We start from the raw sequence: 13,314 nt of genomic DNA, 5'->3' as shown, positions 1-13,314 counted from the left end.
ATGAATTGATGCATGAAATAAGTAAATCACAATGATCATAAAATTGCAAAGGATAATTACTCTGAAAGACTCAGAATTCTGCTCAAGGTGGTGACCAACTGTGATTTTTAAGGACTAATAATGAAATCTGCCCTTTATCATTCAACAAAGAAGTAATGATCTGGGATGATGAATAAAGCATAAATTTTCAGGCATGATCAATTTGACAATGTGTCTGGTTTGATTATTTGTTACAAGAGTGAGCTCTATTAAGGAAGAATGGGAAGTGATGGTGACATTAAAAAAATTATCAATAAGACTCAAAAAAATCTCTTTTCCATTTTTTTCCCCTACATTTCCCAGAAAAGCCTGTGGCTTTCTCTATAATTTCCTTCTCAGAGGCCAAGAACCTACCTTCTTCCCATCTGCTCCTCACCTTTCCCAGGCCCCAACAGAAGTCCCAGTCCCACCTTACCATCAGCAACCTACCCCACAGTGGGTGGATGTGGTCTCCTTGAAGTGGAAGAACAGGGACCAGATAACACAGAAGAGAAAGGCCAAGAGGGGACAAGAAACAGTAGCCAAAGCCACAACAGTGAAGCGCAGCCGGACCAGGGTTCCATCACGTTCTAGAGGCAGTGGGATTTGGTACATTCTGTTGGACCTGTAGGAAGGAAGAGGAACAGGGGCATTAGGGGCCCAGGCTGGAGCTTTTCTCCTTTAGAGAACAACACATAGGCATAGACACAGAATATCTGAGCCAACACATCTTTACAGGTTATGAATCTAAACTTCTGAAAACAGAAGACTGAAAGGGCAAAAGATCTGCTTATGCATTGGCTGAGGTAAAAATTAAGTCTGGACAAAACAATGGAAAATGTCTTGGACCAAAGTCAAAAGATATGGTCCTGGATATGACTGACTTGCCACTTGACCATCTATCAATCAAATCTACTCTTTTAGCCTCGGTTTTTCTATCTGGAAAATGAGGGAATTAGACCAAAACTCAAAGTTTTTAACCATTTTTGTGTTATAGATGCCTTTAAAGTCTGGTAAAACCTAAGAACTCCTCAGAAACATGTTTTTAAATACATAAACTAATAAAGGAAATCATCTATAAGAAGTTTAAAGGCCCTGGGACTAAATGATTTATAAGGCTGTTTGCAGCTGTAAATCTTACTATCTATTTGGTCCCTGGTACTAAGAATAAGCATGTTTGTTCCTTGCCAGTCTTTCATCAGAAATTAAAGGTGGAGGAACTCAGAACTCCAGCTCAGACCAGGCCCCAGTCTGACTTGCTTTACATTATTAAGTTTTCTCATGGAATCTCACCCAGAGGTTTAGGGTCAGAGGCAGAAACAGGTTTGGCTATACCAAACACTTCTTTAAGGCTGCTGAAACAGGGTTTACAATTAGGTGCAAATCAGGCTGCCTAGTGACACCAGACACTACATATGTGAGTAGTAAAACCCAAGGAGACAATATGTGTTAATTAAGTGAAAGTTAAATAGAAAGTTATATTAGGTGTTCAGAGAAAGGAGAAAGTTTCCTGGAAAAAAAGTGAACCTTGACTGAAACTGTAAGTATAAAGGGAAGATTTAGACAGATAGATAGGAGTTTCAAAGTACAGTTCTGGAGTCAAAGGAGAGTCAGTCCACTGGGGAAGCATGTATACAGGTCCAAATATCTCTATCTACCCTATCCAGGTTGGGATCTCCCCAAGAGATGGGAATTTGGAGACTCCAGAAGAGACCTAGAATGAATGGGAGGGATGAATCAGATTGGGGTCTGGGAGCACGCTAGATAATCCCATCCCTCTGAACAATGAGAAGGCAAAACTTATCAGCCTCCTTTCTCCCTCTAATGATCTCTTCAGGATGTAGGAAACCAGATTTTAATTGGCTTCTGTGAGACAATTCTTAGTACAATCCTAGAATCTACCACCCCCTAAGCCTGCTCTCTCTGTCCTGACCTGATCCAGTCTAACCCAGTCAGCCCATAGAACCAACCAGAGGGATTAGTGTACTGATCTCAGCTGCTCAAAACTGAATTCTTCTGGAACTATCTCACAGGATTCTAATTGCAGACCACCAGCCTCTTTTGGGAACCAGAAGACCTTCCTCCCTTGAGAGAAATAAATCCTGGACTTCAGCACTGACTCCAAGTCTAAGGCCTACATGGGCCAGTCCAGGCAATGATCTTCTATCCTTCTCCTGAGCTGCTTTGGGGTGGGGCAAAGAGGAAGCTTAGGCCCGCCTATTTTAGTTGGCTGAGTCTCTTACCAAGCCTGTTTTACCTACATGGGTGTTGAGAGAGCCACTCCCCAGGGAAGTCAGGATTCTGGCGCTCCGGCAGACAGGCAGCAGAGTTTCAGCATCAGGGCAGAGGCAGCAATTCCTGGTTCACGCGACACCCATTTGAAAGACTTTGCAAAATCAGGTTTACTCCAAAAGTGGAGAGAGGCATTCACAGAATTATTGTTTTCCCAGGATCTGTCATGTTCCAGAGCCCATGGAGGGTGGGGCTTTGGGGGTGGAAAGAAGGGGGGGGGAAGGAGAGAGGGGCGATAGAGGGGGGAAGGTTGGTTTGTCTCTCTTTCAAACTAGAACTCTCCAGCAGGGATTGCATTTCCATTCTAATGGCTGGAGACTTCTGGAGGGAAGGAGGACCATGCCTCCTCCTATTTCCCCCACAATCTCACCAGGAACAGCCTTAGGCACACAAGAGGTATCAGCATAGACTACTTGACCTGGGTTGATCTGAACAGGGTTGGATGAAGTGAATACAATTCTGAAGCCCCTCAGACACCCCCTAAGAAAAGGGATGGTAAATGGCTCTGGGAGCCCCTTCTCCTGTAGACCAAATAAGTAATCCTATGTCTAGTCTTTCTTCTTTAGACTTTGTCACTTCCCATTACTCCCCCTCCATCACTTCTACCCAAGGGATTAGAGTCACTTTCCCATAGGGTAATTCTGATCCTTGCTTAGGAAGCAGCCATAACTTTCCATGGGCCACAGAAAAAAAGTCTAGACTCCTCAGCTTTTCATTTGAGACTCTAAGGTCTGCATCCATTCTTCCTTTCCAACTCTATCTCATCCCCACATACTCCACACCACACCAGGAATCAATTGTTAGCAGAGACAAGACTAGAACTGAGGCGTCACTTCTAAAGGTAGGAGCTCCTCACTAGAAAAAGGTTGGTAAAAATGACCTGCATGGTCCATTCTGTTTCTGAAGATCAAGAAAAGACTTAGAAATCTTAAGAACCATCCTACAGGTGGTCTTTCTTCTCCAGTTACTAGTCCTTGAGAGACTAATTACTTTGCATATCTCTATCTGTTGCTTCTTCCTCTTAGAATGTAAGCTCCTTTAGGGCAGGTCTGGTTTGTATATTTTTTGTCTTTGTATCTTCAGCACATTACACAGGGTCTCATACATAACAGTCAATAAATATTTCTTGAACTGAATTCGCAGAGCTGAAAGGGATCTCAAAAGACATATACTCCAAAATCCCTCCCTATGAAAGAGAATTCCATCTTTTTAGAAGCTCTAGTTACAGATAAAGTTCATTTCTTCTCTTTCTCTTGTTTTTTCTACTTGTGCCAGGTGTGGCCACATAATCTCCCCACTGACCACTGGAAAATCAGGAAAAGCCAAGGAGTCAATTTCTGATCTTAATCAAGGTCTAGGGAAGCCTAGGAAAATCTAGGATTTTAAACAGACTCACAGAATGATAATTTTGGTGTGGACCATAAAGACCATCTAGTCATTCAACTCATACCATAACAAAAAAATCCCTACAACAGCCATGACAAATGATCATCTAGTAGTCTCCCTACCACCAACCTATATGAGTAATAAGTTTGGTCAATGGAATTATTATCAAGAGATATATGACTTTTAGAAAATTCTATGAAAATGTCCCTTAGAAAGCAGACTCTTTGCAATACTGTTACTATTTACCAATTAAAATAATTTTCCTTCAATAATCTTGTAAGATTGCTAATAGAAGAATTATTGTTCCCATTTTCCAGATGAGTTAACTAAAGACTCAAAGAGTGACTTGCCCAGGATCATGTGGCTAGCAAATAACTAAGTCTGGACTAAAACTCAAATCTCCAGACTCTTAGATCAGGACTCTTTCCCCTATACCATGCAATCTTCATAATAATTAATATGCTTTCATACATAAAGGCTAGGAAATACCGGTCCATGACCCCGTTCTTATTTCTCCTTTGAACAGTCCCGTAGGGAGGCCCAGATAGGATTCTTCTAAATAAGGAAGCTGAGATCCAGATAGTGGATAGGTCACACAGCTACTCTTAAGTGTGTAGTAGGAAAAGGCTGTAACCTGGGTCCACTTGGAATATATATACCTCAAGGTTTTTCCTTCCTGAGGTGGTTAAATGTTCATCATCCTTCCGTTGGGTCACCCAGATTCCGGGGCAGTGGAACAAGAATTCAAAGGGGGAGTGAGGGGCGTGGAGAGAAAGACAGCCCCTGGTAAGGGGCGGGAGGGAGTAGGAGACGTCCTCCGGCTTGGGACACTCGTGTTTCCAAGAATAGGTGGACACCACAAATGTGGCGCAGGAGGGCTGCCTACCCCCGTTCACGGTTCCCTAGAGGAGTAGGCTAGGATGTGAAATAGAGTCGGGAGGCTTAGGGGCTAGGATCCCACAAATCTCGGGGGAGGAGCCAAAGTGTGGGCCGAGGAGAGAAAGGAGAAGGCGGGGGACGCCCACGGGTAATGCCGGGTTGAGACACGGAAACAGGACCACGCTTGGCCGCGCCCTTCAAAAACCCGGCTCGAGCCAGCGTACCCTCTCCTTCCTGGGCCAAATAGCTGGAGACCCACCTTGCTTCTTTCCCCCCAGTCCATGGCCACTTACCCCGGGGCGGCCGGACGGCCGGGGTCCGGAGGCGATAAGGCCGCGCCCGCGCAGGCCCGGGAGCCGGGCCGAAGAGGCGGGGTCGGGAGGCGGAGCCAGAGCTGGGGAAGGGATTGGCGACTGGAACCCCTGCCCTTGGGGCCCCTTTCCCTCTGCTCCCTGCCCCAAATCCCTCTCCACTCATCCCGTGGCTCCTGTGGACCAAGCGGGGACAAGACCTGGCTGTGCGTCCCTTTTCTCCCTTCCCACTTCTTCAAAACCCCCATTTCCTTATTCCTCTTCCACCCGCCTCTCCGTGCTCCTAAACCCACTCTGCAATTCAAACTTCTCTTTAGATCTGCTATAATATCTCTCTCCCTTGCCCTGAAAGACCCAGGCACACTCGAGCTCCGGAAGACAGAAATCAACAATCTGGCCCTTGTCCTTACAGCAAAACCCGAGAGCGCCCCTATTTCTTCCGAAAATGATTAGGAATCTGTCCGTATTCCCCATTGCAGAGATCAGGATTCCAGTCCTTTTTCTCAAAGCAGAAACCAGGACACTTGGCTCCTTATTTCCCAGCTGAGATCAGAAACCTTGATACTTCGGGAAAGGGATCTGGAAACAACAGGAGTAAGTGAGAACTCAATTAGATCAATCTATCCATCAATAAGTATTTATTAAGCAGCCACTATTAGCTAAGTCCCGTGTTAAATACTGAGACTACGAAAACCAAAATCAGTCTCTGACTTATAGGAGCGTTTCTTCTTTGGGGGAGACAGCATGGATATATCTAAATTATATACTACATATTGACAAAATAAATACAAACTAATTACTATTTGTCCAGGCACTGAGAAGAGGGCATTGAGCCACAAGTCCCTCCTAGTCATTTCTGATGTCAGAGTCATTTCAGTGTCGTCCAGGAGAGGGCACTTTACACCTCAATTTAGCCTTGAGAATGCCAGGAGCCGGTCCCCAAAAGGAAGTCAGAATCAACTACAGTAAACTGGGATTTAGTTGTCAGTAGAATATTCCCTCCAGGAAACTACTTTAATAATCAACAGATACTTATTTAAAATGGGATTTAGAAAGATAAAAACCTGGGAAGAAAAACAAAAATGCAAGCAAACAACAATAGAAAGAGTGTAAACGCTATGTTGTGATACACACTCATTTCCTACTGCTACACTCACCAGGGTGTAGCTGCTTCTGTCCATCACTGATCAATTGGAATTGAATTGGATCCTCTCATTGCCGAAGATAGCCACTTCCATCAGAATTGATCCTCATATAGTATTGTTGTTCCAGTGTATAATGATCTCCTGGTTCTGCTCATTTCACTTAGCATCAGTTCAAGTCTCTCCAAGTCCCTCTGTATTCATCCTGCTGGTCATTTCTTACAGAACAATAATATTTCATAATATTCATATACCATAATTTACTCAGCTATTCTCCAATTGATGGGCATTCATTCAATTTCCAGTTTCTAGCCTCTTAAGTAAATCTCTTAATGCTTCCATAATAATACTAACAAAAATACTTCAAAGCAAACCCACCCACTGAAATGCCATTTCTTTTGTCTTCTTCCAAAACCAATATGGGGATGGAGGTCGCTATCCCTTTTCTCTCTAGCATCTAACAAAACCTATTTTCACTTCTCCCTTAAATCAATCTGCCAAGTTAAGAAGCAAAGGCATCCAATTCCAATGGATCTGGGAAGGAAAGTGCTATCAAAACCCAGAGAGAGAACTGGGGGAAAATGTGGATCAAAACAGTATTTTCACCTTTGTGGTTATTTGCTTTTTTTTTTTTCTCTTGTTTTTTTTTTTTTCTCCTTTTGATCTGATTTTTCTTGCACAGCAGCATGATGGACATGGAAATGTTTAAAAGAATTGTACAAGCTTAATCTATATAGGATTGCTTGCTGTCTTGAGGTGGGGAGAGAGAGAAAAAAATTTGGAACATAAGGTTTTGCAAAGGTGAATGTTGAAAACTATATTGTATGTAATTAGAAAAATAAAATACCATGTTTTTTAGGATAAACTATGTAAAAAGGTAAGTATTCCTTAAAATACTATTTTAAAAAATAAAACATCCTTTATAAGCCCTGGAGATACAAAGAAAGGGGAGAAAAAGTCCCTGCTGTCAAGAAGCTCATATTCTAATGAGAGAAACAATGTGTAAATGTATGTATATATGTGTGTGTGTACATGTAATTATATACAAGATATAGATAGTGTAGATGGAAGATTATCTAAGAATAAAGACTGAGATTTGAACTGAATTTTGAAGAAAGTCAGAAAAGCCAGAAGGAGAGGTGAGAATAAGTGGTCTCCAAAGCTACTTTCAATTTTAAAATCCTATTTATTGCTTTAATAAATGCCAAATTCAGAGGTATTATTTTCAGATTTTCTCCTTCTTGATCTCTGTTACTTCTAACACCATTGATCATATTCTTTTTTTTTTAATAACTTTTTATTGATAGAATGCATGCCAGGGTAATTTTTTACAGCCTTATCCCTTTCATTCACTTCTGTTCCGATTTTTCCCCTCCCTCCCTCCACCCCTTCCCCCAGATGGCAAGCAGTCCTTTACATGTTGAATGGGTTGCAGTATATCCTAGATACAATATATGTGTGCAGAACCAAACAATTTTTTTGTTGCGCAGGGAGAATTGAATTCAGAAGGTATAAATAACCCGGGAAGAAAAACAAAAATGCAAGCAATTTATATTCATTTCCCAGTGTTCTTTCTCTGGGTGTAGCTGCTTCTGTCCATCTTTGATCAATTAAGGCTCTCTTTATCAAAGAGATCCACTTCCATCAGAATACATCCTCAAACAGTATCGTTGTTGAGGTATATAATGATCTCCTGGTTCTGCTCATTTCACTCAGCATCAGTTCATGTAAGTCTCGCCAGTCCTCTCTGTATTCATCCTGCTGGTCATTCCTTACAGAATAATAATATTCCATAACATTCATATACCACAATTTACTCAACCATTCTCCAATTGATGGACATCCTTTCATTTCCCAGCTTCTAGCCACTACAAACAGGGCTGCCACAAACATTTTGGCACATACAGGTCCCTTTCCTTTCTTTAGTATCTCTTTGGGGTATAAGCCCAGTAGAAACACTGCTGGATCAAAGGGTATGCACAGTTTGATAACTTTTTGAGCATAGTTCCAAATTGCTCTCCAGAATGGCTGGATGTGTTCACAATTCCACCAACAATGTATCAGTGTCCCTGTTTTCCCACATCCCCTCCAACATTCCCCATTATCTTTCCCTGTCATTCTAGCCAATCTGACAGGTGTGTAATGGTATCTCAGAGTTGTCTTAATTTGTATTTCTCTGATTAATAATGATTTGGAGCATATTTTCATATGTCTATAAATAGTTTCAATTTCTTCGTCTGAGAATTGTCTGTTCATATCCTTTGACCATCATTGATCACATTCTTAAGTGGATTTCTTCTCTCTTGGCTTCATTGACTTTACACTCCCCTAGTTCTATTTTTTTCTAAGTTTCTATTTTGTTGGTTCTTCCTCCTTTTCATCACCTTTTAATTAGGTATTCCTTTTAAGTCTGTCTTTAGCCACCATCTCTACACTGTTTTGGCTAAGAATCATTAGAGTGCTGGTCCTAAAGTCAGGAAGCCTCAAATCCTGGCCTTGGGCATTTTCTAGCTATGTGGCTCTGGGAAAGTCCTTTATCTTCTGAATGCCTCAATTTTATTATTGGTAAAATAGGGATTATAACAGCACCTAATCTCCATTATTATTATTTTTTACTTTTCCTACTTCTTTTTTTAAAATTTAAAAATTCATTTTAAAAGAAGCACAAAATAAGGGAAAAAAGAATTGTCATGTACACAGCAGAACAAATGAAAGAATTCAATATAGAGCAAAATAAATTTTCATTTCAAGAAAACCTATATGATAAATACACCACATTGTTTTCAAAGCTGTCCAGCTTTTCTTTTCTTGCTTGTAGGTTTTCTTTTGTTCTCTGTGGTTTACTTTTTACTTTATTTCCCTCTCCCCCAAAAACAACTACAATTAAGTGCAAATATATATACATACATATACATAGATATCTATAAATATACACACATATTTATATATATAAACACACATATGCACTCATACATATATGTAAGGCTGGATTGTACTTATTTCTACTTGTCACCTGTTTCTCTGAAGGTGGATAGCATCTTTTATAAATCCAAGTTTTTCTTTGTTATTTAAGCAAATCATTCCCTATACTAGAGAAATATCCAAACACATCACATTCTATCTGAGAAATTGTCTATGAAAGTTTATTATTTTGTTCTTCTCAATGAACTTTATTATTTTTTCCAACTCAGTAACATATATATATTTAGTAATTTAATCAGGATGACATTACATAGATTAGTGAGGTAAAATTGTCATTAAAAATTATACTGGCTTTACCTACCCATGAACAATAAATACTAGTTCAATTATTTAGATTAACTTTATTTGTATAAAAAGTATTTCATATTTATCTTAGAATATTTCCTGCATCTGTTTTAGCAGGGATACTCTTACTTATTTACTACGTCAAGTTATTTCAAATGGTCTAAAACAATATTGAATGATATAGCTGACATACTTTTGCGTCTGTATTTTTCTTTTCCTTTTTTTTTTTTTTTTTTTTTTTTTTTTTGCTGAGGCAATTGGGGTTAAGCAACTTGCTCAAGGTCACACAGCTAGGCCAGCTTTGAACTCAAGTCCTCCCTGACTTCAGGACTGGTACTCTATCCACTGCACCACCTAGCTACCCCTGTATTTTTCTTTGGATTAAATCTGTGTGTCTGAAATCATGTTTATTACCCCAGATTTTTTATTTAGTACATTTTATCCTGACCTTTATTTTTTGTTTATATGTATTCCTCAATTTTATAGCATTTTCTCATAGCAATATATTGTTAAATTCAAAATTTTAATCACCAGTTTCTAATTATGGGTAAATTCATCCCATTCACATTCTAAGCTAAAATTACCTGTTATATATTTTCCTACTTCCTATTTTTCCCCTCACTATCCTTCTTACCCTATTCCTATCCCTCCTTACTCCTCCACTTTACTTCTACCTACATTGCTCGCCTATTTCTTAACCTGTCTACTCTAAGATTTTCTTCCTTATCCTTTCTTCTCCCCATCCTATCCCTTTGCCCTCTGATTTCTTTCTGAATTTAGAAAACTTTTTTACATATACATATATATAGTGTGTATATATATATATATATATATATATATATATATATATATATATATATATATATTTCGATCTTCATACAATAAAAGTAAGGTGTTAGGAATATCTCCCCCCCCCCAAGCTTGTTTTGTATCAATTTTTTCTTTTTGCCTCAGTTATGTGAGATAATTATCCTCTTTATCTCCCCTTTTTAAAAAAATAATCATCCCATTACACTCAGCTTAGCCTGTCTTTCTTTCAAACTACCCAAATAAAAATGACAGTCATAAATACCATTACATATAAGAAGTAGACAATTTGATCTTATCGAGTCTCTTGTAATTGTTCCTTGGATATTTCTATTTCTTCGGGATGTTATATGTTGGATTTTTCCTTAAAATTTTTGTCACAAAAACCTGAAAATCTTTCAGTTTGTTAAATATCTTTTTTTTCATTCAGGATTATTCTTAATTTTGCTGGGTAAGTTACCCTTGGTCATCACCCACACCTCTTTTGCTCTATGAGATAGAGTATTCCAAGACCAAGAAATGTCTTTCAACATAGTAGCTGCTAAGTCTTGGGTTATTGTAGCTCCACAATATTTAATTTTTTTCTCGTTTCCAATATTTTCTCCTTAATCTGGGAATGGTGAAACTTGGCTATAATAGTCCTATAAATTTTCCTCCTGATATTTCTTTCAGGTGGTAATTGGTGGATTTTTTCTATGTTTTGCCTTCTAGAACTTCAGAACAATTTTCCTCCGTACTTTCTTGTAATATTGTATCAATTTTTTTTATCATAATTTTTAGGTAGTCTATTATGTTATTTCTCCTAGATCTGTTCTCCAGATCAATTGATGTCTCATATTCTCCTTTTTTTTTTTTATTCTTTTGGTTTTGCTTTATTTATTTATTTATTTTTTTTGTATCTTGAAACAGCTTTAGTTTCTCTTTGCCTAATTCTCATTTTCAAGAAATTATTTTCTTAAGTTTTTGGTCCTCTGTTTCAAGTTAGTTGACTTTCTTTTCATAATTTTCTTGATTTTCTTAGATTGCTTTTTTCTTCTATTTTTTCACCTTGATCTTATTTGACTTTTAAAGTCTTCTTTAAATTCCAAGAAATCTTTTTGTGCTTGGAACCATTTGACATTTCTCACTGGAAAAAAGTGATAGTTTTAGCTCCATTATTTTCATTATATGAACTCAGATCTTCTCTATTCCCATACTACTTATCTATAGTTGGATTCTTTCTCTTTTGCTTGCTCATTTGTGTTGTTATTGTTTCATTTTTAGCAGTTATTAGTATGATCAAGTTCTAGTCCTGAGGTATGAGGAATGATGCCCCAAGCCTCACGTCCTCCTTGTTTTCTGGGATTTGTCCCAGATCTCAACCTTGGGCTGTCCACTCCATTTTTTAAAATAGCTTTTTATTTACAAGTTATATGCATGGGTAATTTTACAGCATTGACAATTGCCAAACCTTTTGTTCCAATTTTTCCTCTGTTTCCCCTTACCCCCTTCCCTAGATGGCAGGATGACCAATACATATTAAATATGTTAAAGTATAAATTAAATACAATATAAGTATACATGTCCAAACCATTATTTTGCTGTACAAAAAGAATAGGACTCTGAAATAGTGTACAATTAGCCTGTGAAGGAAATTTTAAAATGCAGGCAGGCAAAAATATAGGGATTGGGAATTCTATGTAATGGTTCTTAGTCATCTCCCAGAGTTCATTCGCTGGGTATAGCTGATTCAGTTCATTACTGCTCCATTGGAAGTGATTTGGTTCATCTCATTGCTGAAGATCGCCAGGTCCATCAGAATTGATCATCATATAGTATTATTGTTGAAGTATATAATGATCTTCTGGTCCTGCCCATTTCACTCAGCATGAGTTCATGTAAGTCTCGCCAAGCCTCTCTGTATTCATCCTGCTGGTCATTTCTTACAGAACAATAATATTCCACAACATTCATATACCACAATTTATTCAGCCATTCTCCAATTGATGGGCATCTACTCAGTTTCCAGTTTCTGACCACTACAAAGTTTCTACTCCATTCTTAAGCTATGTTTGGAACTCCTGGTCATGTCCCATTTGAGATATTACTCTCTGCAGTCTTCCTGGTGGCTGAAAACTATATCTGTCCCCTCTTCTCTAAAAGTGAAACTAGGGACTCTGCTCTTTTAAATGCCTTACTAGGTAAGTTATCTCCTTTTTCTTTCTTCCTCCCCTCCCAGCTGCGACAAGTCTGATCAGCACAGCTGTTTGGTGTCCATCAATGGAAGGTCCTTTAATCTTTTCTTATTCAGCTGTCAGACTCCCACTTGGTCCATGAGATGAAAGTTTCTATGGCTGAGCAGGTCAGCTGCCCCCAGGGCTTGTTGGTTGTTGATTCTACAGAGTTGACCTAGAGGTGTAGTACTTTATTCAAGTCATATCTCTGCCCCAGGAGGTCTGGTTTTTCTTGTGCCTTTTAGGAGAAAAATTGCTTTAGCCTGACTTTTTATTTCTGCTGCTCTACATTCCCTTGAAGGCAATATTCTGTGGAGGAAATTTGGAAAACTTAAGTTTTCTTACCTACTCCATCATCTTCCCTTGACTATTATGAAAATGAAATATTTGTAAAGCACTTCACAAATATACCTTAAACCCTTATGTAAATGCTAGTTATTATTCCCTACCTGCCTCAGCAATCTCATTCACTCTCACAACTTCCACTACTATCTCTATGCAGATTGACTCTCAAGTCGACAGAGCTCAAGTTCTAGCTTTTCTTCTGAATTCCAAAACAGTATCTTCAGTTGCCTTGTGGACTATTCTTCCTAGATGTCCTATCTACATTTAAATTCAAATTGCCCCAATTTGAATTTATTTCAACCCCAATTCTATTCTAGGAAAGCCCTTGCTAGCTTTCACTTCACTCCTTCTTTTCAGATCACTTTGAACTCCAACACATGAGACCATGTCTGGTAAAAACTTCTGCTCTGAAATCTGCTTCCTTAATTGGTGACTATCTTCTGGACCACAAGATTTCAGGTAAGCCTCAGTCATGATTCACTTCACTCTTTCCTCCTACTTCCTGTTCAGTAAGAAAGAATCATGATTTTCTGTCATTGTTCTGTTTGGGGTATGTCAGTATACTTCTCAGGGTCCCTATTCACCATCCTCTTAATTTTCTGAATCAAAATGTCCTGGTCAGGCTACTATTCTCCTATGTTTATACTTTCTATT

At 38.9% G+C, this 13,314-nt stretch overlaps 1 protein-coding gene across 7 annotated transcripts in view; it reads right to left on the bottom strand.

The window, feature by feature from the left end:
* Positions 1-4,984, bottom strand: part of PGAP2 (post-GPI attachment to proteins 2) — a 36,075-nt gene extending 31,091 nt beyond the window's left edge. For 2 of the 7 annotated variants that reach the window (XM_051987479.1, XM_051987480.1), the window contains exons 1-2: positions 4,869-4,984; positions 469-643 (exon numbers count right to left, since the gene is read on the bottom strand). In XM_051987479.1, coding sequence (XP_051843439.1) covers positions 469-633 — 165 coding nt within the window. In that variant the 5' untranslated portion in view covers positions 634-643; positions 4,869-4,984. Of the gene's footprint in view, positions 1-464; positions 644-2,279; positions 2,377-4,355; positions 4,376-4,868 lie in introns of those variants that run through there. The other 5 variants (XM_051987482.1, XM_051987484.1, XM_051987486.1 and 2 more) reach the window with 5 other exon arrangements.
* Positions 4,985-13,314: the final 8,330 nt, after the last annotated feature.

The sequence above is a fragment of the Antechinus flavipes genome, chromosome 3, assembly GCF_016432865.1.
Source record: "Antechinus flavipes isolate AdamAnt ecotype Samford, QLD, Australia chromosome 3, AdamAnt_v2, whole genome shotgun sequence".
Taxonomy (NCBI): Eukaryota; Metazoa; Chordata; class Mammalia; order Dasyuromorphia; family Dasyuridae; genus Antechinus; species Antechinus flavipes.
The sequence above is the reverse complement of the archived record's forward strand: the minus strand, read 5'-3'. Positions and strand labels throughout refer to the sequence as shown.